This window comes from Trichosurus vulpecula, chromosome 1, assembly GCF_011100635.1.
Source record: "Trichosurus vulpecula isolate mTriVul1 chromosome 1, mTriVul1.pri, whole genome shotgun sequence".
Taxonomy (NCBI): domain Eukaryota; kingdom Metazoa; phylum Chordata; class Mammalia; order Diprotodontia; family Phalangeridae; genus Trichosurus; species Trichosurus vulpecula.
Window position 1 is genome coordinate 8,572,261 of NC_050573.1, and position 27,223 is coordinate 8,599,483.

Consider the following 27,223-nt stretch of genomic DNA (forward strand, 5'->3'; position numbering starts at 1 on the left):
GAAGCAGCAGCACCCCCTCCACCTTCATGGCTAGCACTGGATGCCCTCTGCAGTCTGGCGTTTTGTGCTCACCCCTCTAACCCCGCCAGGCGCTAGGCACCTTACTTCCAGCCTCCAAGTAGGCCTCACCTCCAGGCCAAAAACACTCAGTTGCCTCTGACGCAGCTCAGGGCTGCTTCCTCCAAGAAGCCTTCCCTGAATCTCTTTGAAGGAGGGTGCAGCAGGGAGGGCAAAGAGCAAGCACTGGGCTGGGTGCAAAGCCCAACTACTTCTGTGACCTCGGGGTGGGAGAAGCCTGTAAAGTGGGGACAATGACGGCCCTTCCCTCCTAGGGAGAGAATATTTGTAAAGCTTTTGGCTCAATGCCTGGCACATAGTAGGCACTTAATGAAAACCTCAAAGCAGTCTATCATTACTCCATGCCTCCAAGAACCCACTACTTGGCGCTCACAGTGGAGTCATGTGAGCTCTGGGCTCACGGGAGGCCCTGGCTCTGCTGCTGCCAACCATGGGCATTGTGCCTCAGTTTTCCTTTCTGTACAATGGGGTGGGGGTGACTTGGGAAACTTTAAGGACCCTCCCCTCCAAATAACTCTCCTAAAAAGGCTGATAGGGCAGTTTCCACTTGGGAAGGCTTGGATTTTTCCCCTCTTTGAACTTGCACCCAACACACCCGCCAGCTACTGCCTTCTTTACAGCTGCCTGGAGGTCAAGGAAGAGAAGGGAGAAGGCATCACAGGAGGCTCACATCATGCGGGAGGGAGAGGGGGAGGAGAGGGAGGAGGACAGGAGGGGGATGAGGGGCCCCAAGGCCACCCAGGTCAGTTGGGGATCAGGGTCTGGCCAGGGTTCCTGCTCCAGCAGGGCAGTGGGACAGGCTTTTCCTCAAAGTCCCTGGGATTTCTGCATCTGATGGATGACCATGGGGTCATGATTGTGGGGTCACAGCAGCAGGAGGTGGGGCTCTGTGTGGATAGGAGGAGGAGGAGGTGGGCAGGCTCTGTGTGGGGCTCTCAGATGAATGGGGCTGAGGGAATGCTCTGGCTCAGATGCCAGGAGCACCCAGGGCCCAGCCCACTCCTAGCCCCATAAATGTCTGCCTACATCTCCTGAGTGTTTTGAGGCACAGTGACCCAGTTACTCCTTATCTTTACAAATGTGGAAACTGAGGCCTGCCCGGGGCAGGGGGCAGGGCTGGAGCCAGAAGCTAGATCTGGAGGGTTCTTGCCCCCTCCCCCCCAAGCCCATTTCCCAAATTCTGCTCTAGGTGACCCCGTTCCCCGTCCCACACATTCCCCAGGCTCCTCCCGACTACCCTTGTGGTGCCCGGTGCCCACCATGTTCTTAGTGGTAGTCTCCTGTTTCCCAGTGACTGGCCAGAGCAGGCCCACACCTCCCCCCACATCTGAGGTCTTGGCTGGAATCCCAGCTGTGCTAATGGCACCTGCCTGACCTGGAGCAAGCCAGTCCCTTCCTCTGGCTGGGCCTCAGTTTCCCACTCTGGGTGAATGCTCACTTGCCTACATCCTCACTGCCACCTCCCTTCCCTCCTCCTCCCAGGGTGGTTGTGCAGGAAAGAAAACCCTTGAAAATCTCAAAATGTGGTACAAAGGTGACTACATGTTAGCCTGCTAGCTCAGTTATTACCCAGTAATTGACGCCTCAGTTTTCTGATCTGCACAATGGGTGCCCACCTCATGGGGTTGTTAGCCCTGGCCAGTGCTCATCAATGTCCTCCCAGGAGGGGGAGGCAGCTCTCAGTGGCTGGAAGCAGCCTGGAGCAATGGGACCCACCACCTGTGTGACCTACTGGACTCTCATGAGATCCCTTCCAGCTCTGAATCTAGAGCTCCTAGGCCTGGTGGCCTTGGGCAAGTCAACTTCCATCAGTGGGCCTCAGGACGATTGGGGGGGCTGGGGTGGGGCTGGCCAGCCCCAGGTCTTACTCTGTCTCCTTTTCCTCGGTCTCCTCCTGGCTGATGTCCTCCTCCACGCTATAATCCAGGATGCAGCTGACCCCAAAGGCCTGGTTGTGGCGGAGCAGAGGCTTGATGGCCTCCTCATCCTCACCGGCTGCAAAGTGCCCATAGAAGGTCATCTTCATCAAGGCATCAAACAGCCGCTGGCCCAGCAGCTTCTGGGAGATTGTGAGCAGCTGCGGGATACAAACAAAAGGCCTTCAGGCCATGGCCTGGTCAGCCCTGGGCTCATAGAAGCCTGCCAGGCAGCCAGCCACTCCATGTCACTGCAGGGGGTGGGGGGGGGGTGGTGCTTGGCGCCACTCCCTCCCTCTTTCTGGAGACTCGGAGGGATGATGGATGGAGGCCCTTCCCCCTGCCTTGCCTCTCCAGCTCCTCAAGCCCTCCCCGTTTCTTATCTGGGTATGCATGCTGCGCCCTGCCCCTCATCCCCTTAAGTCCCCAGGAGTGCCCCAAGGCAGGGATACTTTGGGCTTTGTCTTTGCAGACCCAGCAGGGGCTGCATCTGTGAAATGGGGCTAGAACAACATCTGCCTCACCCCCTCCCCCACCCCCAGGAAGTGCCTGGATCCTCTGGGAACACAGCTGTTCTTATGAACAAGGTCAGAGAGGAAGAACTGAAAGGGGCCTGAGGTCGCTGAGACTGGCCTTCACTTTACAAGTGAGGACACTGAGGCCCCCCAGGGTCACTCAGCTCCTTGTGGTTTGGGGGCGCACTCGGGCCCCCTGACCCCCTGACCATGCTCACTGCCTCTACCCCGGCTTGCCCCCTCAGTCCTCGAGGCTAGTTCAGCTCACCCAATTTTCAGCAGCAGAAAGTTTAGGAAAAGGTCACTTGGCTCCTTCCCACTTCCCAAGCTTTCCGGGGAGCAGGAGGACAGGAGCCCAAGCTGGGCTCTGGGCCTGGGGCAAGCACAGCAGGGAAACAGGGAGCGCCAACAAGGCTGACAAGGGCAGCCCAGAAACAGCTGGAAAGCCTGGCTCTCAACCCTGGCTTGGCCCCTCCCTGAAAAAGCCAGACATTCCCACTCTCTGGCCTCCTCCTCCCCGCACAGCTCTGCTACTGTTCCTGGGTGGGCTGGATCAACTTACTCCCATGGCCACCTGCTCTCCTTTAGAATGGCTGAGAAGGCATTCCTCAGAACTTAATAGGCATCAAGCCCTAGTGAAAAAGCAAAAAGCCAAGACAATGCCTCAAGAAGCTTATACTCTAATGGGTGGTGGTGGGGACCCCAAAGGGGAGGAACAGCCAGTGAGGGACCCTCTAGTCAGGAAAGTCATAGAGATGGTGAGTTGGTGGGAGTGGGGAGACTGACCCACCATGCCCTGATAGTGGACCAGGACTCCAGCTGCGGGATTGAGGAACGGAGAGGGAACTGAGAGGTATACCCGAATCTCTGCCCGATGCCCCTCCACGGCAACACCTCTCTCTGACCGTGGCTAAGGCACCCAATGTACATGGCTGTTTGCATGTTGGCTCCCTGTTTAGAAGTTGGGGGTAGTGGGTCTTTCTGCCGCCATACTCTCAGCACAGCGCTGGAGACCTGGTTCATAAATGAATGCTTGCTGACTGAGCCTGGGCACTCACTCTGCCTGTTTCCTCAGTCTACCACCCTGGCCTCTGAATGAGCAGAAACTCAAAGCTGGGAGGTCTCTCAAGGGTCTGTCCTATCTGGTGGCTCACACAGCGCTCAGCCTCCTCCTCCACAAGTCCAGTCCATCCCATTTGGGCCGCCATGCTGGTTGGGAAGAGCCACCATTAACGTCCTGGTACAATCACCTCCATTGCTCCTGGTTCTACACTCTGGGGCCCAGAAGGACAACCCTTCAAATATCGAAAGACAGTCATCATCCCCATCCCCCAACTAGTTTGCCATTTCCTGTTTTTTCCATCAATGAGTGCCCTTCTGCAGATGCTGGCCTAGTTCCTACAGCACGGCTCCCCTCCACAGCTTGTCAGTCGCCCCTGAAATCTCCAGCCTCTTGGCCTCCGTTTCTCCTCCCCCGGCCTCAAGAACATTTAAGGCAGAGCCCATCCCTTCCCACAGTAGCTGGCATTTGTAAAGCTCTCTAGGCTTTGGAAAGAGTGTTCTATGTGTCATCCCATTTGATCCTCACAAGCCTGAGAGTTAGAGGCTATGGTTATATGTATTCTACAGGGGAGGAAACCAAGGCCAAGCAATCAACATTTATTAAGCACCTACTATGCGCACTGGGGACACAAAGAAGCAAGAGCCAGTCCCTGCCTTGGAGAAGCTCACAATCTAGCGGGGGACCACAACGTCTAGGAAACAGGCAGAGGGGAACTAGGGAAGGGACCCGCCTGGGCTTGGTGCCTTGACTTGCGTGAATTGGACTGAAGTGAGACAGGACTAGGTATTGGCCTCACTCTCTCTTCCTGAGTCACCGACTCCAAGCGAGGGGACAAAAGTCAGGATGAGGGGCAATGACCAGGATATAGGGACGGCCTCGGCCTCTTCCACGTCTGACCGAACTCTAAGGCTCCATGGCGCCTGCTGTGGCTGCCATGATGGACGTTGGAACAAACTGTTCTCATCTGCCTAGCACCAAATGCTGGAGGGTAACAGGCGCTGTCGGTGAGACAGGGGGACGTCTACCCTGGCCGCTTGGTCCAGCTCCTCCTCTCAGCCACAGCTATTCCTAAGTACCTCACCTTTGGGTCACTTGGCCCCCTATACTTCCCATTCCTCCCCTCTAAAATGAGCAGGGGGTAGGCTGCTCGAGCAGACCCATCTCAGCATTTCCCACTCAGACCATCATCCCACGGCTCCACCCACCTGGACTCTAAGCCAGCAAGCTCTGCCCAGGAAAGGCCCAAGGGAAGATCTCTTCAAATCCCCACCCAAACATTCAGATGTGTGCCAAGTCACAAAGACTGCACAATCAGGGCTGGGTTTCTGGCCAGAGGCCAGTCTTGGGACTCTGGTCTCTCCTGCTGTACCTTATTATGGCACAGAGGGAGAACACTGGAGCTGGTAGGAATCTCAGCTGCTCACACCTGGGAGACCTCAGGTAAGCCCCTTCCTTAATCTTCTGTAAAATGAGGGAGAAGGTGGGCCGCCCTGGGCGTCTGACCCTGCTGATCACTCCTGGTGACCTCCCCTGTCCTGCTTCTCTTCCTACCGGTCCAAGGGCTCCTCCTGGTCTCCCAGGCTGGGCTCTCACCGAAGCCGCACCTCATGAGGGCATCCCATGCGACATTCTTCTCAGCCTCTGCTCTTCCCCCCCATGTTCCTTCCCTGGGTGATCTTATCAGTTCCCAGGGATGCAATGATCACCTCCAAGTTGAGTTGTCCCAGCCCGACCTTCTCCTCCAACCTCCAATCTCACATCTCTAGCTGGGTGGTACAGTGGGTGAGTGCTTGGCCAAATCCGACCTCAGGCACTTGCTAGCTGTGTGACCCTGGGCAAGTCATTTCACCCTGTTTGCCTCAGCTTCCTCATCTGTAAATTGTGCTGGAGAAGGAAATGGCAAACCGCTCCTGTATCTTTGCCAAGAAAACCCCAAATGGGGCCACAGAGAGTCAGACACAACTGAACAAGGGCCCCTTGACTCCACATGTCCCCAACTCATTATCTCTCCCCCAAACCCTCCTACCCTCCCTTTCACTGTTGAGGGCATCGCCCTCATCCTAGGCCCCTGGGCTCACACCCTGGCAGTCATCCTGTATTGCTCACTGTCTCTCCCCTCTCACCCCACATCCAAGCTGGTGCCAAGGTCTGTTAACAGTTGGAGCCATCTTCTCAACATCTCTCGAACATGCCCCCTTCTCTACTGGGACACTGGTGCGGACCCCCATCACCTCATGCCTAGACCATCTCTATAACCCTGGTGGGGGGGGGGTGGTGTCTGCCTGCCTTTAGTCTATAGACTGACTATTCAACTGTCCAAATATCTTTTAACTCAAAGATCTGACCTCCCACGAACTTTCATAGGGATAAACTCCAGGACTCCTTGTTATCTCCAGGATTACAGAGAAAGTGCTCCGGCTGTTAAAGCCTTTCCCCTCCCCCCACAAGTGAAACAATTGGTGCAGCGTTTCCTTACTCCTCCCAAGGACCCTGTGCAAGATCTCAGAAGGTTGAGAGTGGGGGAGGGGGTGTGGGGGGGGGCCGGGGCGCTCGGTCTCGAGGGGCTCCTGGAAGCCACAGGGAGCCAGTGGAGTTTACTGAATGATGGCGTGAGCCGTGGTCAGACTGTCTTTGGCCTCCTTTGTATCTCTAGCCCTTAGCACAATGCTTGATCCTTGCTGGCAGAGACCCACTGACTAGATCAAAGCTCAGCGAACCCCTGCAGCTCTAGCTCCGGCCAACCATGAGCTAAGAATGGCTCTGACATTTTAATTTATTTTAATGAAAAGAAAAAGTTACTCCCCCACCCACTGAGACGTGATACCACCCTACCCTACCGTCACACGGACACGCGAGTCTTCTATTTTAAGGTAAAACTTAATTTAAAAATGTAAACCCCACAAAACTAGGGCGGGTCTAATCTACTTTGCTGCCCCCCCTCCGCCCCCCATGATAGCCCATTCGCGGGACTGAAAGGATCTTAGAAAAGATCAAACTCAGACAGAAACAGGTCATGCTGAGGGCATACTGATTTCAAAACCCACAAATTAACATGATCCATTTTGTTAAACATTTCCAAACTACATTTTAATTTGGTGGCCTGGAGTTTGAGACCTGTGATCTAGGTCACCCATCCCCCCCATTTTACTTAGGAAGAAGCTGAGGTCTGGCAGCGAGTGGCCCCCTACCACCTCCCCCCTCCCCTTTCCGGGCTTCCTACAGCCTTGCCCCTCTCCTCAAGCTCTGGCCGCCTGGCTGCTTCTTGGACACAATAATACTCCACCTCTGAACTCTGAGTCTTTTCTTTGGCAGCACCCCACACCTGAAGTGCTCCCCTGCCTCACTTTCACCTCCTGGCTTCCTTCAAGCTTCCACTCCAGTCCAATCTCCGGTTTGACGGCTGATCAGAGAGTCAATTTTATATTTGCCATCCTTTGGGATTCAGCACAGATTCAATTCTAACTTCCAAGAAGATTGGTTATGGGCCTGACCTTGGAATCGGGGGCAGATAAAGTGGCAGGACACCCCCCCCCCCCATTGCAGGATTGTTACTATCGATGCCCCGTGGCATTAAGATCCCAATTCCCCACCCCTTGGGAACCTGTCTGGACAGCTCAGAATCTCCTTTTCAAGCCAGATTCCTAGCTGTCCTGACCCCCCGCAGAGAAGGAATGCGGTTGTCTTTCTCTGAAAAACCGAGCTGATTATTCTCATACCTAAAAGACAGAGGGAAGGTTTTTCTTCCTCTCTCTTTTTAAAAGTGTTCACACTGGGTATGGTGACCCAATGAAGGTACGAAGCGAATTCGGTGAAAACAATGTGCGGATGGGTCAGGTCCAAGCGTGGGCTCTGAGACTTGGGAGCCCCTGCCAAGTTCCCAATGGAGAACTGACCCCCTCAGCAGGCAGGCTCCAAGACAGGCTGGTGGGGGGGCGGCAGGGAACCATGGCTCTGAGGCTCAGTCTGTCCTGGCATGAGAATCCCCCTACTTTAAACACAGCCTGCTTAGCTGGGCCAAAGGCATGGAGAGAGCACATGCGGAAAGCTGTCATGGCCAGAATCACCCTTCAGTCCACAGGATCCCGTTTCCAGCCCTCTGGAAGGTCAGACAAGCATGTGGTAGTTCAGAGAAACCTTTTTTGCCTGTCCTCATCATATGGCTTGGGAGCCAGGCGTTTCAGGGCCAAATTCTGCTGTGAATCCACCCTCTCAGGGCTGGGGAAGGGGCCTCAGAGGCTTCCTGTCCAGAAACAGGAGCCTCCTCTGCCCAAAGTCCTCCAGGGAGGCAGAACCCACCACCGCAGAAGGAAGCCCATTCTACTTGGGGACTAAGCATGGCCCGAGTCGGGAACCTAGATAGCTGCCCTCACACTTACAGAACCTGGCCTGCGGGTCTGGAGGAAGGAATGTGCAGGGTAGTAATTCAATTTCTAACCTGAATTCCCATCTCTCTCTCTGTGTGGGGGAGGGGTCTCCCAAAAAGCTCCTTGCTCTACTCAGCCCCAGAGGGCTGGATAACCTTTCCCACTAATGATGATCTCAAAGAGGAATGGGCACAGCGGTCGTTGGGGCCTTTGCCAATCGGACCTCTTAGTGTCCGGACTTGGCAGGACAGCCATGGACACTGAGGAGTTGGACTGTTTTTGGAGGAAGGTGACCAGTGGGTACAGATGAAAGGCAGAAGGGATGCCCCTCTTCAAGGAGAGTTGGCTGAGGGGAGGAGGTGATCAAACATTGTTTCTGACTGTGTGGAGGAGGGGCCAGACCTGCTCACTCGCCACCACCAGTCTCACTTCAATCCACATGGGGGAAAATTTATTCTGGTGAGCAAACCCTTTGGATGTAATGAATGTGGGAAATCCTTTAGCCGGAACGAAATCCATCTCAAACATAAGAGGATTCACAGTGGAGAGAATCCCTCTGAATGTAATGAAGGTGGGAAACTCAGTGGGCGCAGGACACAGCTTCCTGTGCACCCAGCAGGATTCAGAGAGATCCAAGGGTTGCCCTTTGGCTGTGAGACGTCTTTGGAGGTTGCAGAATCAAGAATCTCTGCCCTTCGAGGGAGCTTAGGGCCCAGTGATCTCTTTTCCGGCATGACACACAAAGAGGTGGTCGTTCGGCCTCTGCTGGGTGTGAGGGGGCTGCCTGCTGGACTCTGAGATGTCTCCTGACACTGCCGACATTTTGCAGACACTAGGGTTTCTGCCAAACTGACTGCTCTGACCTGTTTCCCCCCTCCAAGGAAGGCCCCCAGGTGTGACTGACATCAGATGTCCACCTCCAGGCTCCCTGGTACTTCCTCTGATCCTAGCTGTGCGGGCCTGGGGGTGTCAGAGAATCCTGGCCCTGGGGCGGGTGGGCCTGAACCAGCAGAGATCGTGGAGTCCAAACACGCCCCCCCCCCCCCCCCCCCCCCCCCCCCCCCCCCCGCCGCATTGTACGGAGAAGGACACAGACTCAGGGTCACCCAAGTGTCAGAAACACCTCCTGATGCCCTTGCCCAAGGACGCCTTTCTTTGGGACACTGCACCTTGCACTAGTGAGCCTAAGACTAAAGCCTTTAGAGTCTGACCTCTAGGCCCATCACTCCAGTGATTTGTGACCCAGAGCCAAGAAGAGGACCGGGAGGGACTAAGCATTTATTAAGCACCTACTGTGTTCCAAGGCGCTGTGCTGAGCTCCTCCATGTATTAAGCACCTACTGCATCGCCCTCCCCCCATCCTTCACCCTGGTAGGTGAAGCCATTCTCCAGGAGCTTCCCCTCCTCCCTCCCTCCGACATGTTCCCTCCCCTCCTGGCTGCCCATCAGAGGTGGTCACCTCGTTCCTGAGCTGTCCACCCCAGCAGCACCACCTCCCGCCCCTATACACGTCCCGCGCTTCCCACATCTCACACTTGTTTCCCCACGAACCCCTCAATCTTGGCGCCTGCACCCCACAACCGCTCCTGTCTCCACCTGGCCCGCACGCACCCCCCCCCCACGTGGTTTGCACGCTCATCTCCCACATTAGACTGTAAGCTCCTGGAGGGCAGGGATTTTGGGGGGGGGGGGTCCTTCTATCCTGAGAGCTCAGCACAGAGCAGCCACTTCCTAAACGCCGGCTCCTTCTTCAGGGGCCCAGGGACCCCTCCCGCGCCGGCCTCCCGCAGAGGCCCCGCCCCCACCGGCGCGCCCCCTGCCCGCCCCTCCGCGCATGCGCACGGCCCGGCGGCGGGCGCACGCACCTGTTGCTGTCTCTGCAGGAGCGGCTCCAGGGCGCACAGACGCAGCACGAGCAGGCCACGGAGCAGCTCCCAGCTGGTGCGGCTGCGGTATGCCGCCGCCGTGTCGTCGAAGTTCACGGGGGGCACGGGCGCGGGCCGGGGCGGCTCGGAGCCGGCCTGGGGGCCGGGGCCTCCGGGGGGCTCGGCGGGCCACTCGCGGGGGGCCGCGGCCGCCAACGACGAGAGCGGGGCCGGGGCGCGCCGAGGGGTGATCGCGCGCAGGAGCGCGGGCACGAGGGACCTCAAGGCCATAGAGGAGCGCGAGGCGTAGCTGGGGAGCCGGCCGGGCCGCCGCCCTTTATGTGGCCACTGGCCCCGCCCCCGGGGACGAGGCCCCACCCCCGGCGGAGACCAGCCAGTGAGCCACGGGAGGGGTGGGGGCGGAGGGAGGTGAGGCCCCGCCCCCCGCCGAGATAAGCCTGTGAGCCGCGCCGGGAGAGAAGGCCCCGCCCAGCCCCGGAGTGAGGTCCCGCCCCCCGGCAGAGCCGAGGACCAGGCCAGGTCCTCTGAAGACTTTCGGACATTCCAGGCCCATTCCCCCCACCCACGCCACCACCCCAACTTCTTAGCCTTCTCAGGCTTTAGGCCCACACCGGCCACTGACCCTAGGCCTTGCCCTGCCGCCTTCTCTCTTTCTCCCTGGCTTCCTACCGGGGAAGTGGAAACCCCCGCTCATTTCCTGCAGGCCACGCCCCCTACCGGTGGGCGGGACTTGCGGCCACGTGCGGGTGTTTATCCAGGCCGGAGCCCAGGATTGGCTCTGGGGCTGGAGGTGGGGTGGGAGGCAAGGAATCTTGGGGATCAAAACTTCCTATTACGGGATGGGGAGAAACTGAATCTCCAGCCGTCTTGCTTGTTTCAAGTCTGGGATCCTGGCAGGGGGTCTGTCCCTGCCCTCACTCCGTTCAGGCATCACTCCACTGACCCTGTATCAATGCATTCAGTCATTTCTTAGTTCGTTCAGGGGGCCACTCCTCCCGGCCCTCCCACCTCTGCAGGAGCCCCACCCTGAGGGGGGAGCGTCCCTGTCCGCGCTTGGCGAGGTTTGTCCCCCGCTCCAGGTTTTCCCTTGACCCGCTCTGAGGGGCTCCCCCATGTTGCTCCTCCTGCTTTGCTCCTGTTCTGATGAGACGTCTCCGCCTTTCTCCTCGTGGGATCATTCTGTCCCTTTCTCAGCTTCAGTTACTCCTTCCTCCCGGTCTGTAAACATGCCTGGCTCCCTGGATCCTGGCTTCCCCTCAGACGCTCTTCTGTCTCTCCTCCGTCCTTGCCACTGAAGAGGTTTGGGGTTGACGGGTGCTGGACACCCCAATGTACCGACACACCGGGCCCTGCCGAAAGAATTCCACTCAAGCCTTCTCAGCCAAGGAAAAGACAAAGTTTATTAAGGGTTAGCCATACTGGTCTGCCCCAAGAGACCCCACCCTTTGTGACACTTGTAACAAGCGGGCCAGATCAATCTGAGATACATTGGATCTGAGCACCTTCCTGGAGGCAAGATGGAGATTATATACACAAAGGTTGTGGGAGGGATTGAGGGGTGGTCTGGGGTGACTAGAGGAGGGGTTTAGGGAGGGTCTTGAGGAGGAGTCTAAGGAGGAGCTTGATGGGACTGAGATGAGGTCAGACTCCAGGGTGGGAAATAGCTAAGGCTACACGGAAGGGACAGACAATAGAGGGCTGGGGTAACAGAGCTAGGGTATAGATATTTTGATCAGGATTAAGTGGGGGGGTGGGGTGGGGAACAGCTGGAAAATAGAGGGCTAGGCTAGGCTAGGCGGAGACTTGAGCCAAATGATAATGCAAGGCCCATGGCCTTAGGGGAAGGTTCATTAGGGAGGTGTATTAAGGGTGGTGACCAAATTCAACACTTGTCTCCTTCACATCCTTACCTTCCCACTGGTCTGCAGTAACGTGCTACTGAAGAGGAATTGAGGAATTCTTTTGGCAGGACCCAGCGTGTAGGTATTTTGGGGTCTGGAGCACCCCTAGAAACCTATTGTAAGAAATGGGAGGAGGAGTTTTGTTTCCACAGAACTAAAGGTGTGCTTCCCCACCCTCCACCATCCCAGCTTTAGCAGAGACCAGGCCTCAAGGTCGGTCAGGTGAGAGGTCAGAGGCTTGTACAAATGTGCATACTTTTTGAGAAGGCAGTCTGGGGAATTACAGAGGCCAAACCCACTTGAACCCGTTCAAGCTTATCTAGGGTCTGGTCTTGGTCAAGAATCCAGGCCTACTGATTTGCATCATTTGCATATGTTAAAGAGGGAAAGTAGGGGAAGTAAAAGAATATAGTTTAATCCTAAACTAAGACAAGGAAAATCTAATTAACTTCACTTTTGCTTCTGTATCCTTATTATCCTACCTGTATAAACTGTATAACCTAGGAAAACTATGTAAAAAAACAAAGATTGTAAACTAACCATGACTCTAGCAGGAGTGGAGGGAATGGTTACCCCTGCTCCTGCAGCTGTATCAGTGTGTGAGTGTTCCCGCGCATACTGCACCCGCTCTCCCGGGGAGTGTAATAAAATGCCTTCCTCTGCCCCCTCTGGTCCTGAATTGTTTGGGTGTGAATGGGCAAATCACATGGGTTTTCCTAAGGTCAAGTGAAGGGAAGCAACAGGCAGCGGAAGCTCGCCAGGCTTACTCCTGGATCTTGTCTTGGGGTGTCCTGTGATCCCCACTGCGGTGTTAAGAGGGTTACCACTCTGGATTCCCTTGGGGAACCCTGTGGTCTACATGGCCTTCTTAAGGGGACATCACATGGGACTTCCGGCCCTGTCTTGGGAGCCTTGTGATCTTACTGCCATCCTAAGGGGCCATCACTTGGGTCTTCCTTAGGGTCTGACCCCTAGGAGGCCCTGTGATCCCCACAGATTAAGGGATGGCTACCACTTGGTCTTCCTGTGGGAGTCCTGTGGTCTGTACAGCCTTATCACAGGGTTCTTCTTCAGGACTTTGGCCCTGCCTAGGAAGTCCAGTGATTACCAAAACCACGTTTCTCACACTATGGGTCCCTACCATCATCATTTTACTTAGACCTCTTCACTAGGACCCACCCTTCCCAGATGAAAAGTGTGAGAAACGTGGTTTTGGGGGATCACTGGACTTGCCCAAATTGTGAGAACAGGTGGCTTTGGGGATCACTGGACTTCCTAGGCAGGGCCAAAGTCCTGAGGAAGAAACCTATGATAATTCCTAGGGAAGGCTGTACAGACCACAGGACTCCCCAAGGAAGACCAAGTGGTAGCCCCCCCTTAACCTGTGGAGAATCACAGGACCTCCTAGGGGTCAGACCTTAAGGAGGCACAAGTGTTGGCCCCTTGAGAGTGGCAGTAAGATCACAAGGCTCCCAAGACAGGGCCAGAAGTCCCAAGTGATGTTCCCTTAAGAAGGCTATGCAGATTACAGGGCTCCCCAAGGAAATCCAGAGCAGTGGCCCTCTTAACACTGCAATGGGGATCACAGGACACTCCAAGACAAAATCCAGAAGTAAGGTCAGGAGGAGGAGCTTCCACTGTCTAATGCTTCTCTTCACTTGACCTTTGAAAGATGCATGTGATTTGCTCATTCTCACCAAAGCACTCAAGACCAGGGTGGGCAGAGGAACACATTTTATTAATTCCCTCCAGAGAACAGCTGTAGTGCTCATAGGAACACTTGCACTGATACAGCTGCAGGAGCAGGGGTAACCATTCCCTCCACTCCTGCTAGAGTTATGGTTAGTTTACAGTCTTTGTTTTTTACATAGTTTTCCTAGGTTATACAGTTTATACAGGTAGGATTATAAGGATACAGAAGCAAAAGTGAAGTTAATTAGATTTTCCTTGTCTTAGTTTAGGATTAAACTATATTCTTTTACTTCCCCTACTTTCCCTCTTTAACATATGCAAATGATGCAAATCAGTAGGCCTAGATTCTTGACCAAGACCAGACCAAGATAAGCTTGAACTGGTTCAAGAGGGTTTGGCCTAATTCCCCTGACTGCCTTCTCAAAAAGCAAGCACATGCATACAAGCCTCTGACCTCTCACCTGACCAACCTCGAGGCCTGGTTTCTGCTAAAGCTGGGGTGGGGGAGGTGGGGGGAAAGTACACCTTTAGTTCTGTGGAAACAAAACTCCTCCTCCCATTTCTTACAAAAAGGATGAAGATACCAATGGAAACCATGTTGGAGGGCCAGTTTGGATCTTCCTTCCTTCCTCTTCCTCCTCCTCCTCTTCTCCCTCCTCCTCCTCCTCCTCCTCCTCCTCCTTCTCTTCCTCCTCCTCCTTCTTCTTCTCCCTCTCCCTCTCCCTCTCCCTCTCCCTCTCCCTCTCTCCCTCCCTCCCCCCTCTCCCTCCCTCTCCCTCCCCCTCCCTCCCTCTCCCTCCCCCTCTCCCCCCCTTCTGAAAGCTAGAAATAGCTTAGATATAAAAATAAATTAAATTGTTTCTGGCAGTCTTGAATCTAAATCATGGAGCACAGTATTAATATGAATATTTTTTCTTCAGCAGTGACATATAAAGACAGGATCAAAAATACTTAAAACAGGAAAAAACGGTGAACTGTGCATGAGAATAGGAGCTAACGGGTGGCCAGCACATGTGCTGGATGGGTTTCTTAGAAAGAGGAGACTGCTGCGGGGCTCAGAGTCAGAGAGTTGTTAAGTCTTGCGTGACTCTGTGACCCCAGGTGGGGTTTTCTTGGCAAAGATCCTGGAGAGGTTTGCCATTCCCTTCTCCAGCTCATTTTACAGATGAGGAAACTGAGGCCAACAGGGTGAAGTGACTTGCCCAGGGTCACACAGTTGGCAAGTGTCTGAGGCTGGATTTGAACTTGGGTCTTCCGGATTCAGCCCTGGTGCTCCATCCACTAAGCTACCCTGCCTCCCCAGAGTCAGAGAATGGCTTCAAATCCCAACTCTGCTGTGAACTAGCCCTGTGGCCTTGGGCAAGTCATTCTTCTTCTCAGGCTTATTTTCCTCAAATGTAAAACAAGGGTAGTAATAGTAAATGAGGGTGGGACTTCTTTTTCTTTTCTTTTTTTAATTTTTTTAAATTCTTTTTGTTTGTTTTTTTTTAGTTTACCACACACGGTTCTACATAATTTTGAGTTCCAGATTTTCTCCCCTCCCTCCCCGCTCCCTCCCCAAGATGGCCTGGAATCTCATATAACTACCATGTATAACTTCGCATTGAATTAATTTATACACCAGTCAAGTTGTGGAGAAGAATTATGACCAATGGAATGAATCATGAGAAAGAAGGAACAGAACTAAAAAAAAACAAAACCCAAAAACAAAAACAAAAGAGAAGAAAAAAAGCAAGCATTTAGTGCGCCTCGATCTGTATTCAAACTTCACAGTTCTTTCTCTGGATGAAGATAGCATTCTCTGTCGTGAGTCCCCTGAAGTTGTCCTTGCACCTTACGTTGCTGAGAAGAGTGAAGTCTGTCAGGGTTGGTCCTCACAGAATCCATATATCTGTGGCTGTGCACAACGTTCTCCTGGCTCTGCTCCGCTCACTCAGCATTATGTTGTGTAGGTTTTTCCAGGTTGTTATGAAGTCCGTATCATCCCCATTTCTTATGGCACAATAGTATTCCATCAGCTTCACATACCACAGCTTGTTCAGCCATTCCCCAATTGATGGGCATCTCTTTGATTTCCAATTCTTGGCTATCACAAAAAGAGCCGCTATAAATATCCTTGTACATATGGGTCCTTTTCCTGCTTGTGTGATTTCTTTGGGATACAACCCTAGAAGTGGTATTGCTGGGTCAAAGGGTATGAACATTCCTATGGTTCTTTGGGCGTAGTTCCAAATTACTCTCCAAAATGGCTGGATCATCTCACAACTCCACCAGCAATGTAACAATGTTCCAATTTTCCCACATCCTCTCCAGCATTTATCATCCTCCTGCTTTGTTATTTTAGCCAATCTTACAGGAGAGATGTGGTATCTAAGAGTTGTTTTGATTTGCATTTCTCTAATCAGTAGTGATCCAGAGCATTTTTTCATATGCCTATAGATAGCTTTAATTTCTTCCTCTGAAAACTACCTGTTCATATCCTTTGACCATTTCTCAATTGGAGAATGGCTTGTATTCCTATAAATTTGGTTCAGTTCCCTGTATATTTTAGAAATGAGGCCTTTATCAGAGATACTAGTTGCAAAGATTTTCTCTCAATTTTCTGCTTCCCTCCTAATTTTTGTTGCATTGGCTTTTTTTGTAGAAAAACATTTCAATTTAGCATAATCAAAATTATCCATTTTGCATTTTGTAATGCTCTCTGTCTCTTGCTGGGTCATGAATTCTTTTCTTTTCCATAAATCTGATAGGTAAACTATTCCTTGCTCTCCCAAATTACTTATAGTATCAGCTTTTACTCCTAAATCATGAACCCATTTTGACTTTATTCTGGTATATGGTGTAAGATATTGGTCTATGCCCAGTTTCTGCCCTACCATTTTCCAATTTTCCCAGCAATTTTTGTGAAATAGTGAATTCTTAGGCCAGAAGCTGGATTCTTTGGGAGATTGCTATAGTCGTTGACTTCTGCATCTTGTGTAGCTATCCTATTCCACTGATCCACACCCCTGTTTCTTAGCCAGTACCAGGTAGTTTTGATAACTGCTGCTCTGTGGTACAGTTTAATATCTGGTATGTCTAGGCCACCTTCTCTAGCATTTCTTTTCATTAATACCCTAGATATTCTAGACCTCTTGTTTTTCCAGAAGAATTTTGTTATTATTTTGTCCAGCTCAGTAAAATAATTTTTTGGTAGTTCGATTGGTATGGCACTGAACAGATAGATTAATTTAGGTAGAATTGTCATTTTTATTATATTAGCTGGGCCTAACCATGAGCAACTGATATTTCTCCATTTATTTACATCTGATTTTATTTGCATGAAAAGTGTTTCATAGTTATGTTCATATAGGCCCTGGGTTTGTCTTGGCAAATAGACTCCCAAATATTTTATAGTGTCTACAGTAACTTTGAATGGAATTTCTCTTTCTATCTCTTGCTGTTGGGCTTTGTCAGTAATGTATAGGAATGCTGAGGATTTATGTGGGTTTATTTTATATCCTGCAACTTTGCTAAAGTTGTTTATTATTTCAAGTAGTTTTTTACTTGATTCTCTAGGATTCTCTAAATAAATCATCATATCATCTGCAAAAAGTGATAATTTAGTTTTTTCTTTTCCTAATCTAATTCCTTCAATTTCTTTTTCTTCTCTTATTGCTACAGCTAACGTTTCTAGTACCAAATTGAATAATAGGGGTGATAATGGACATCCTTGTTTCACCCCTGATCTTATTGGGAATGCATCTAGCTTATCTCCATTACAAATAATGCTTGTTGATGGTTTTAGGTAGATGCTATTTATAATTTTAAGGAAGGTTCCATTTATTCCTATGCTTTCTAGTGTTTTTAATAGGAATGGGTGTTGTACTTTGTCAAAGGCTTTTTCTGCGTCTATTGAGATGATCATATGGTTTCTGTTAGTTTTGTTGTTGATATGGTCAATTATGCTAATAGTTTTCCTAATATTGAACCAGCCTTGCATTCCTGGAATAAATCCTACCTGGTCGTAGTGTATTATTCTCGTGATGAGTTGCTGCAATCTTTTTGCTAATATTTTATTTAAAATTTTTGCATCAATATTCATTAGAGAAATTGGTCTATAATTATCTTTCTCTGTTTTGACTCTACCTGGTTTGGGTATTAGTACCATATTTGTGTCATAAAAAGAATTTGGTAGGACTCCTTCTTCACCTATTTTCCCAAATAGTCTACAAAGTATTGGAATTAGTTGTTCTTTAAATGTTTGATAGAATTCACATGTAAAACCATCTGGCCCTGGAGGTTTTTTCCTAGGGAGTTCATTGATGGCATGCTCAATTTCTTTTTCTGAGATGGGGTTATTTAGAAATTTTACTTCCTTTTCTGTTAACCTGGGAAGTTTATGTTTTTGTAGATATTCATCCATATCTCTAAGGTTGTCAAATTTGTGGGCATACAATTGGGCAAAATAATTCCTAATTATTGTTTTGATTTCCTCTTCATTAGAGGTGACCTCACCCTTTTCATTTTTGATACTGGTAATTTGATTTTCTTCTTTCTTTTTTTTAATCAAATTGGCCAAAGGTTTATCAATTTTATTGGTTTTTTTCATAAAACCAGCTCTTTGTTTTATTTATTAATTCAACAGTTTTCTTGGTTTCAATTTTATTAATCTCTCATTTGATTTTCAGTATTTCTAATTTGGTATTTAATTAGGGGTTTTCAATTTGCTCTTTTTCTAGCTTTTTCAGCTGTATGCCCAGATCATTGATCTGCTTTTTCCCTATTTTATTCATGTAAGCATTTAGGGATATAAAACTTCCCCTAAGAACTGCTTTTGCTGCATCCCATAAGTTTTGGTATGTTGTTTCATTATTGTCATTCTCTCGAATGAAGTTATTAATTGTTTCTCTGATTTGTTCTTTGGCCCACTCATTCTTTAGAATTAGATTAGTTTCCAATTAATTTTTAGCTTATTTTTCCATGGTTCTTTGTTACAAATAATTCTTATTGCATCATGATCCGAAAAGTGTGCTGTGACTACTTTGCCTTTCTGCACTGGATTGTGAGGTTTTTATGCCCTAGTACATGGTCAATTTTTGAGTATGTGCCATGTACCGCTGAGTATATTCCTTTTTATCCCCATTCAGTTTTCTCCAGAGGTGTATCATATGTGCCTTTTCTAAAGTTCCGTTTACCTCCTTAACTTTTTTCTTATTTATTTTGAGGTTAGATTTATCAAGTTCAGAAAGGGGGAGGTTGAGGTCTCCCAATATTATAGTTTTGCTGTCTATTTCTTCCTGTAACTCCCTTAACCTATCCTCTAAGAATTTGTATGCCTTACCACTTGGTGCATATATGTTAAGCAATGATATTGCTTCATTGTTTATGGTGCCTTTTAGCAGGATATAATGTCCTTCCTTATCTCTTTTAATTAAATCTATCTTTACTTTTGCTTTGTCTGAGATTAGGATTGCTACACCTGCTTTTTTTATTTTAGCTGAGGCACAATATATTTTACTCCAGCCTTTTACCTTTACCCTGTGTGTATCCCCCTGTTTCAAATGTGTTTCTTGTAAACAGCATATTGTAGGATTAAGGTTTTTAATCCATTCTGCTATCCACTTCTGTTTTATGAGAGTGTTCATCCCCTTCACGTTCAGAGTTATGATTTCTGTGTCTTTTTCTCCATCCTATTTCCCCCTGTTTATGCTTTTATTTCTCCCTTTCCCCTTCTCCTCCTCAACAGAGTTTTGCTTTTGACCACTGCCTTCCTCAGTTTACCCTCCCTCTTTATTCCCCTCCCTTATCTTACCGTTTCCCATGCTACTTCTCCCCTCCCTTCTGACCACCCCCTTCCCTTTTCCCCCCCTTCCCCTCCTACTTCCCATAGGACAAGTTAGATTTCTAAACTTATCGGGGTATGTTATTCCCTTCTTGAACCAGATCAGATGACAGTAAAGCTCAAATACTGCTCTTCTTCCTCCCTTCTTTCCCTCTACTATAATATGTTTTTGTGCCACTTCATTTGGTGTAATTTACCCTTTTCTACTACCTCCTTACCTCTTCTCTCATAGCCCTCCCTTTATATCTCTTACTTATATTTTTTATCTTTACATCAGTTAATTTATACAGGCATTCACAATCTATGTATATCCCTTTCAATTGTCGTAATAGCTGTACCATTCTCAAGACTGACATATATATGTATATATATAAAACATACATAATATGATATAATCCCACATAAAGATGCAGACAATCTGCCTTTATTGGTTAATAAGGTTTGTGGGGTTTTCCCCCCTGGTTACCTTTTTATGTCTCTCTTGAGTTTTGTATTTGGAGATCAAATTTTCCATTGAGTTCTGGCCTTTTCATCAGGAAGGTCTGGAATTCCTTTATTTCATTGAGTGTCCATCTCCTTGCCTGAAAAATTATGCTTAGTTTTGCTGGGTAGTTGATCCTCGGTTGTAGTCCCAGCTCCTTTGCCCTTCGGAATATCATATTCCAATTTCTCCTGTCTTTTAATGTGGAAGCTGAGAGATCCTGTGTGATCCTGACTGTAGTTCCACCATATGTGAATTTCTTCTTTTTGGCTGCTTGCAGTATTTTCTCCTTGAGTTTATAGTTCTGAAATTTGGCTATAATATTTCTTGGTGTTTTCAGTTTGGGATCTCTTTCAGGGGGTGATCGGTGAATTCTTTCAATGACTATTTTGCTCTGGTTCTAGGACCTCTGGGCAGTTGTCTTTGATAATTTCTTCGAAGATACTGTCAAGGCTCCTTTTTTCATTGTGGATTCCTGGTAGACCAATAACTCTTAAATTGTCTCTCCTGGATCTATTTTCCAGGTCAGTTGTTTTCCCAATCAGATATTTCACATTTTTTTCTATTTTTTCATTCTTAACGTTTTGCTTTATTACTTCTTGGTGCCTCATAGATTCATTAGCTTCCACTTGCTCAACTCTAATTTTTAATGAGTTAATGTTTTCATTTTGCTTTTGAGTCTCCTTTTCCAATTGGTTGATTTTGCTTCTCAGGGTGTCATTTTCTCTATTTAGATTCTGAATCTCCGTGGCCATTTCGCCAATCTTATTCTTTAGGGACTTTTCCATTTTTTCCATGTTTTCTTTTACCTCCCTAATTTGGTTTTTAAAATCCTCCTTTAGCTCTTCCAGCAGTGCTTTTTGGGCTAGAGACCAGTTCATATTACCTTTTGAGGTATCTGATGTATCTACAGTATCATTACTTTCCTCTTCCATATTGGTATTTTGATCCTGCCTGTCTCCATAAAAAGAATCTATTGTCCTTGGTTTTTTTGTGTTCTTCTTCATGTTGTTTTGCCTTTTCCTGGCTTTACAACAAATTTCTGCCTTTGGGGCTCAGGGCTCTCTGTCCCAGCTTTCTTATTCTGGGGGTTGTGAGTCTAGAATTACAGCCTTCAGTTTCCTGAGGTGCGGGGGAGGGATCTGGCTCCCTGACTTCTGACTCTCTATGGGTGCTCTCCAGCACTGTTGCTTTTCCGCAATGGTCTCAGCTGTTTGTTGTTTGAGCTGATGTCTGGCACTTCCCCGGGGGATCAAGATTACTCTGGGCTCCTGGTGTTGACCCCTGCTGACTCTGCCCCTCTGGGACTGATGAACTTCTACTATTTGACCACTGAAGCCCCACTTCTTTCTGCTCTGTTCCAGCGTTCTTTCCCTGGCCATTATGTCTCCCAGAAACCGCGTTTCATTCCTTTGGGCTGCAAGCCTTAGGAGTAGGTGTTTTCCCAGCCGGTCATGTTGCGCTGCCTCTCATCGCTTCCACAGACTGCTGTCCTGTGTTGGGAGGCCTGGGGATCTCCGCCGGTTTTGGGTGCCCAGCTTTCTCCCAGCCTGTCTCCCATGTGGATTTCCCTGCCGGCTGCTTCCGCTTGGGTCTGGAGCAGCTCCCCACGCCCCGTGCCGAGCACTCTCCGAGCCTACAGATTCATGCGTTTGGCCTTTCAGACTCTCCCGGCTCCGAGATTTGCCCCACGCAGACTGCTCACAGTTTCTGACTCTCTCAAATCTGCTCAAATTCACTTTTTTGTAGGAATATGACAGACCTTGTGAGAGAGCTCTGGTAAGACGCTGCCTTCATGCGGCCATCTTGGCTCCGCCCCCCTCGAGGGTGGGATTTCTTAAGACAACCCATTATGGTGAATCCCTAATAAACTTTGTCTTTTCCCTTGGCTGAGAAGGCTTGAGTCGAATTCTTTTGGCGGGACCCAGCATGTAGGTATTTTGGGGTCTCAAGCACCCCTAGAAACCTATGGTTCCCTACCATCATCATTTTACTTAGACCTCTTCGCTAGGACCCATCCTTCCCAGATGAAAAGTATGAGAAACATGGTTTTGGGGATCACTGGACTTCCCCAAATTGTGAGAAAATGCTTCCCCATTTTGTGAGAAAAACCCTCCCAGGGTGCTTATGTTCAGCAAACCTTCAGGTGCCCCCTAAATGCTGGGTGGCTTATTTTGGGTGGTCTCTCCTGCACATGGCTGTTTTGGGGGGTCCAACAAGATAATGGATGGGAAATACCATATAAATGTGGGCCGTCTTCTTGCCACCTCCCTCCTGGCGTTGCTTGCCAAAGGCACTGAGTAAATGCTAAAAGCACCAGAGACGCTAGAGGAACATGGGGATGATGATCATGCCTACCATCTTTGTCACCTCATTCTTCTCATCTTGTATTCAGAAAGAAACAGTCAGGAGACAAGTCTTCCTCGTACTCTTGGTCATTTATTTGTAACGTACTGGGGTGTGAGCTTGTCCTCAGCGGGCGCACCGAGAGCATCTCCAGGGCAGACCAGATGACGGTGACGGCTTGAAGCTCCACCTCTTCCCATGTTCCTCTGTGTGCTTTCTTAGGCAGTGGAGGAATCATTGGTGCAGAGACAATCTTATAAAAATGTTATTCTGAAATGAATCATTTTATCCATCGCGATGCTCCGTTTTATCGGCTGAAGCACCGAGGCTACTTGGCAGCTGTACTGGCTTTGTCATCCCTTAAATGTTTGTGAAGGATAGCAAGCTTCTGATGTGTCATTCTGGCTGCTTGGCTGTGTCCTGTATTCAGTAGGTCCTAAGTGGTTGCACCCTGTGGTGCTACGTTACACCACTCCTGAGGTTTCCTTGAAAAGTTGGCATCCGTCACCGAGTCCAGGCTTCTGGAGTATTGCCATCATTTCTGGCTGCAAGGACCTGGTCTCGTGTTTGCTGTTACAAACCCATTAGTTTCTGCAAACAAACCTGCATGACTCAGCCATCTGCTCTGCTGTCTTTCCTAGGCATATTGGTGATTGAGTTATTATCGTTCTTAGGTCTCTTGGGGCAAGCTTTTGGGCCTGGTGCTGAGCAACTGCACGTGGGGCCTGGAGTATGCCGAGAACACAGGAGGCCAGCAAGCGGGGAGAGAGAAATGCTGGTCTGGAGAAGTTTTCTAAAAAATAAAATGTTATCACTATCCTATGTTTTTACATAGCCTAGATTTCCCAGTGTATCCCTCCCAGAGAGCCATGTCTTATAACAAAGAAGAGAAGAGAGGAACAAAACAGTTCAACAAAGCTGGGCACTATGCGCTGTTCTGTACCCATAGCCCCCCCACCTCTGCAAAAGGAGCAGCTAAGGGGCTTTCTTCTATCTGGAGGTACTTGTAACAAGGTTCTTTGGTGGGAGGAGTGTCTGCCTCAGCTTTGACCCTCAGAAGAACACTGAGGACTAGAAGCTATGAATGCTCTCCACCCCAGGAAGGTAAGTGCCCTGCCTGGGGCTAACAGGTCTAGCTGTCTAGGAACAAAACCTGTTTATCTCTAAGGTCAGTGTGTCCTGGAATTTTAGACTTGGGAGGAACTGTTGGGCTGGCCAACCGTGTGAGCCATTCTGGGGCAGGTGGGAGAGCTGGTGGTGACTGAGGGAAGGCAGGGGCAGGGGTAGGGGAAGGACAGACTCCTTGAATTTGCCAGGGATTGTCTCTAACCCGCTCTGTCTGCTCATTTTCCAGAGGCTCAGAGAGAGGGCTGAGGTTCCCCTGGGAGCCCACACACACACACTCGAACCCCTGCCTTCTGCAGCCTTGCTCTTCCTAATACTTGAGTCAAAGAGGGCTCCTAGGCTCAGGTGGCTGGTAGTTTGGTGGTGCCATTGACCAAAGGAAGCAAGGCAGGGGGACGACCAGCTTTGGGGGTTGATGTCATATGTCCTGTGGGGCAAAGGAGTGAGCACTGGGTTTGGAAGCTGAAACTCCCCTTGTGCCCCATTTCCAGCCCTTTCTAGGCTTCTGACACATCCCCCGGATGAAAGGACCTGAAGAGGTCTAAGCAAAATGATGATGGTAGGGAACCATTGGTTTCTAGGGGTGCTCCAGATCCCAAAATACCTACATGAAAGAATTCAACTCAAGCCTTCTCAGCCAAGGGAAATGGATTGTCTTAAGAAATCCCACCCTTTGTGACGCCTGTTTTCACGAGCTGGCCAGATTCAGTCTAAACTGAGCTAGACTGGATCTGAGGGCCTTCATGGAGGCAAGATGGAGATATATACACAAAGATTGTAGGAGGGATTGAGGGGTGGTCTGGAGTGACTAGAGGAGGGCTTTAGGGAAGGTCTTGAGGAGGAGTCTAAGGGTGGGAAGTAGCTGAAGGTATGGATATTGATAGTATCAAGGGTGGGAAGTAGCTGGACAATAAAGGGCAAGGCTAGGTAGAGATTTGGGCCTAATGATAATGTAAGGCTCACGGCCTTAAGGCCAGATCTAGTTGGAAGATTCAAGGAGAGTTCAAGGGGGCTCCCAGAGACTGTATTCCAGATTCAAGGGGGTTCCCAGAGACTGCGCCCTCAGCAGACCCACAGGTCAGCCATCTGGACCTCATCCGTGAGGGTTGTATTTCCTGTCTTTGTGAAGGCTGACCTTCATGCCTGGGATACACTCCCTCCTCACCTTGGACTCTTAGAATCCTGGCTTCTTAGCTCAAATGTGAGGTCAGGTAGGGTTTATCAGTGTTATCAGAAGGGCCAAGGAGCTGGTCCCTGGATAAGAGCCAGTCCTTGCTGCCTGTAGCAGCAGAGAGGATGTGATGATGGGGCAGCTTCAGAGAAGAGGCCAGGCACTAATACATCTGAGGGGCTGAGAGGCAAGAGAGGGAGCTCAGAGAAGAGAAGTCAGGAGTCGAGGAGTCGATGATTGGTTTGCAGGATAGGGCAGGGCAGGGAAACGAATATGGAGGATATCAGCATCAGAAGTAATGAGAACCTCCAGCTTCCTGCTGCAGCTGGGGCCTTTTCATAAATGGGATGGTCTGGGCTGCTAACATCCTTAGGATCAGTGTGGCCCTTCTTCCTTAATCCCTAAAGGAGCACCCCCTGCCTCAGGACACCCTAGTGGGGTCTGAGGCCTCCAGGAAGAGGTGTTAAGCAGCTGGCTGGAAACACAGGCTCTGGGGAGACTTTCATGGCTTACATCCTGTTTCTGGGAGTAAAAGGAAGAAGGAAGGGGGAAAGAGAGGGGGAGGAGAGAGAGAGAGAGAGAGAGAGAGAGAGAGAGAGAGAGAGAGAGAGAGAGAGAGAGAAGCTATGTTAAGAAAGGCTCCAACAGTGTTCTAGACATTTAAATAGGTCTTCACTGGATAGGACGTCAGGATGCGTTGGAGAAATAGCTTCAGGAAGGTGGTGGCAAGACTTCTGAAGAGCCCACTGTCCCCACCTGCTTGGCCTTGGGTCTGATCATTGGACCCCTTGAATGGCAGGAAGGTACAGTGTATTAATGGACAAATCTGGGATCACAGGCTTCCAACAGGACTAAAAGAAACCAGGCCCAGGAACACTCCGATGAGATTTATGTGTTTCACAGCCTGGGTAAAACAAGAACAGCATATTATTCAGTAGGGGCTGGATTGGAGTGGGTGGAAAGAGTCTTGCATTTGGGATCAGAGGACCTGGGTTCAAATCCCATCTCTGCCACTTACTAGCTGTGTGACCTTGGGCAAGTCATCTCCTTTTTCTGGGCCTCAGTTTCCTCATCTGTAAAGTGAGGGGGTTGGACTAGTTGGCTTCTGAGGCCCCCTCCCAGTCTAGAGCTATTCTCCTCCCATCTCTCCATTCCATAGAGGCTTAGCAACATCTCCCACCCTCGTCCGGCACCTCCTGCCATGATCCCTTGGTCTGCCTAGATCCCTGGCCTAGTTCGGTGGGGTTATTTAAATTACCCAAGGCTGCTCCCCTAGGACATCTTGGTTGAGGGGAGGGGACTTGGGTCGGGGTACAGCCTAGCATTCCCCCCTCATTCCCACTCCAAAATAAGTGAAAGAGCATTTTTTGGTGGGGGGCTTGGAGAGAAATTCATAGGACATTTGTCCTTTTTCTTTGCTACGAGGGAGTTGTATCCTGATTTTCAAAAGAAAGGGAAGAGAATTGAGTCTGCAAATGAAGGGCCAGTGAACTTGACTTCAGTTGTGGCAACGTCTAGGAAAGGAAGCCAGCGGAATCTCCAAGAGCACCCAAGGGTGCAGCCAGAACAGGTGATGCCGGATTAACCCCATCTCCTTGTGGGACAGGGTTCCTGATGCAATGGGTCAGGATGATGCCGTAGGGACAGTTGACCTCTCACATCATTCTTGAGGAAAAGATGGAGAGACATGGGTTAGATGACAACACAGACAAATGTGGATTGCAAATAGACCCAAAGGCTGGCCATTATTGACGTCAGTTGGGGAAGTGGCCTCCGGTGGCAGGGGGACCCTCCAACAGATCTTTATGGATTCACTGGGGATCTGGGGGTGACTCAGTGCTCTTGCTATGGCTTAGATAAAAGCATAGATGATTCACTTACCAGATTTGCAGATCACCTAAGGCTGGGATGGCCCACAAACATGGTGGATGGCCGAGTCGGGCCCCCAAAGAATCTTGATGGGCTGGTACAGGGGGCTGCATCTCATCAGGACAGAAGTAAGGTCTTAAGAGTTGTGTTTAAAATATTGACTCGAAAAGATGGAGGGGATGTGTGGTTAGAAAACAGTTTGTTAGAAAAAAATCTGAGTGTTTCAGTGGATCGTGAGTTCAGTATGAGTGAACTATGATAGAGCCAAACATGAATACGTACATACTTACATACACAATGTAATCTTGGGCTAAGGGCAGCTGGGGGCACCATAGTGGATAGAGCGCCAGGCCTAGAGTCAGGAAAACTCATCTTCCCTGAGTTCAAATCCAGCCTTAGACACTTAGCAGTTGTGTGACCCCGGGCAGGTCACTTCACCCTGTTTGCCTCAGTTTCCTCATCTGTAAAATGATCAGGACAAGGAAATGGCCAACCACTCCAGTATCCTTGCCAAGAAAACCCCAAATGGGGTCCCTAGGTGTCGGACACGAGCGAAACAACTGAACAACCTTGGGTCGCATGAAAAAAGGTGTAGCTTCCAGAAATTACGTTGTGCTAGCCCATGATACTATCAAGTTAGAAAGTGTATATAAATCACTTTGTGAAGCTTAAAGCACTTTATAAATGCCAGCTATTGTCGTTATGCTCATCATTGGCATTGCCAGCAGTGCCACCACAACTACTACACTGGAGGATGACCCTGCTGGAGGCTTGGGTTCAGACCTGGGCACCGTGGGTTAAGAAGGCTATTGATAAATGGGAGTTTGATCAGCTTGGGGAGGGACTTTGGATTCACGCTGTACAATGATCTGTTGAAGGTTCTGAGGGAGGGAGTCTCTCTCCCTTAGCACCAGGTCGGTGTATTACAAAAGGCAAATAGTGTTCTGCCTCCAAGCTCTGACCTCCCATGTTCTAATGGACCTTCCAGCTCT

General features: G+C 49.7%; 1 protein-coding gene across 2 annotated transcripts in view; it reads right to left on the reverse strand.

Moving 5' to 3' along the window:
* LOC118834777 (proline dehydrogenase 1, mitochondrial-like) overlaps positions 1 to 9,905 on the reverse strand; it is a 31,987-nt gene extending 22,082 nt beyond the window's left edge. Inside the window, exons 1-2 of one of the 2 annotated variants that reach the window (XM_036742201.1) lie at positions 9,802 to 9,905; positions 1,947 to 2,155 (exon numbers count right to left, since the gene is read on the reverse strand). In XM_036742201.1, the coding sequence (XP_036598096.1) occupies positions 1,947 to 2,104 (158 nt within the window). In that variant the 5' untranslated portion in view covers positions 2,105 to 2,155; positions 9,802 to 9,905. Of the gene's footprint in view, positions 1 to 1,946; positions 2,156 to 9,801 lie in introns of those variants that run through there. The other variant, XM_036742202.1, reaches the window with a different exon arrangement.
* Positions 9,906 to 27,223: the final 17,318 nt, after the last annotated feature.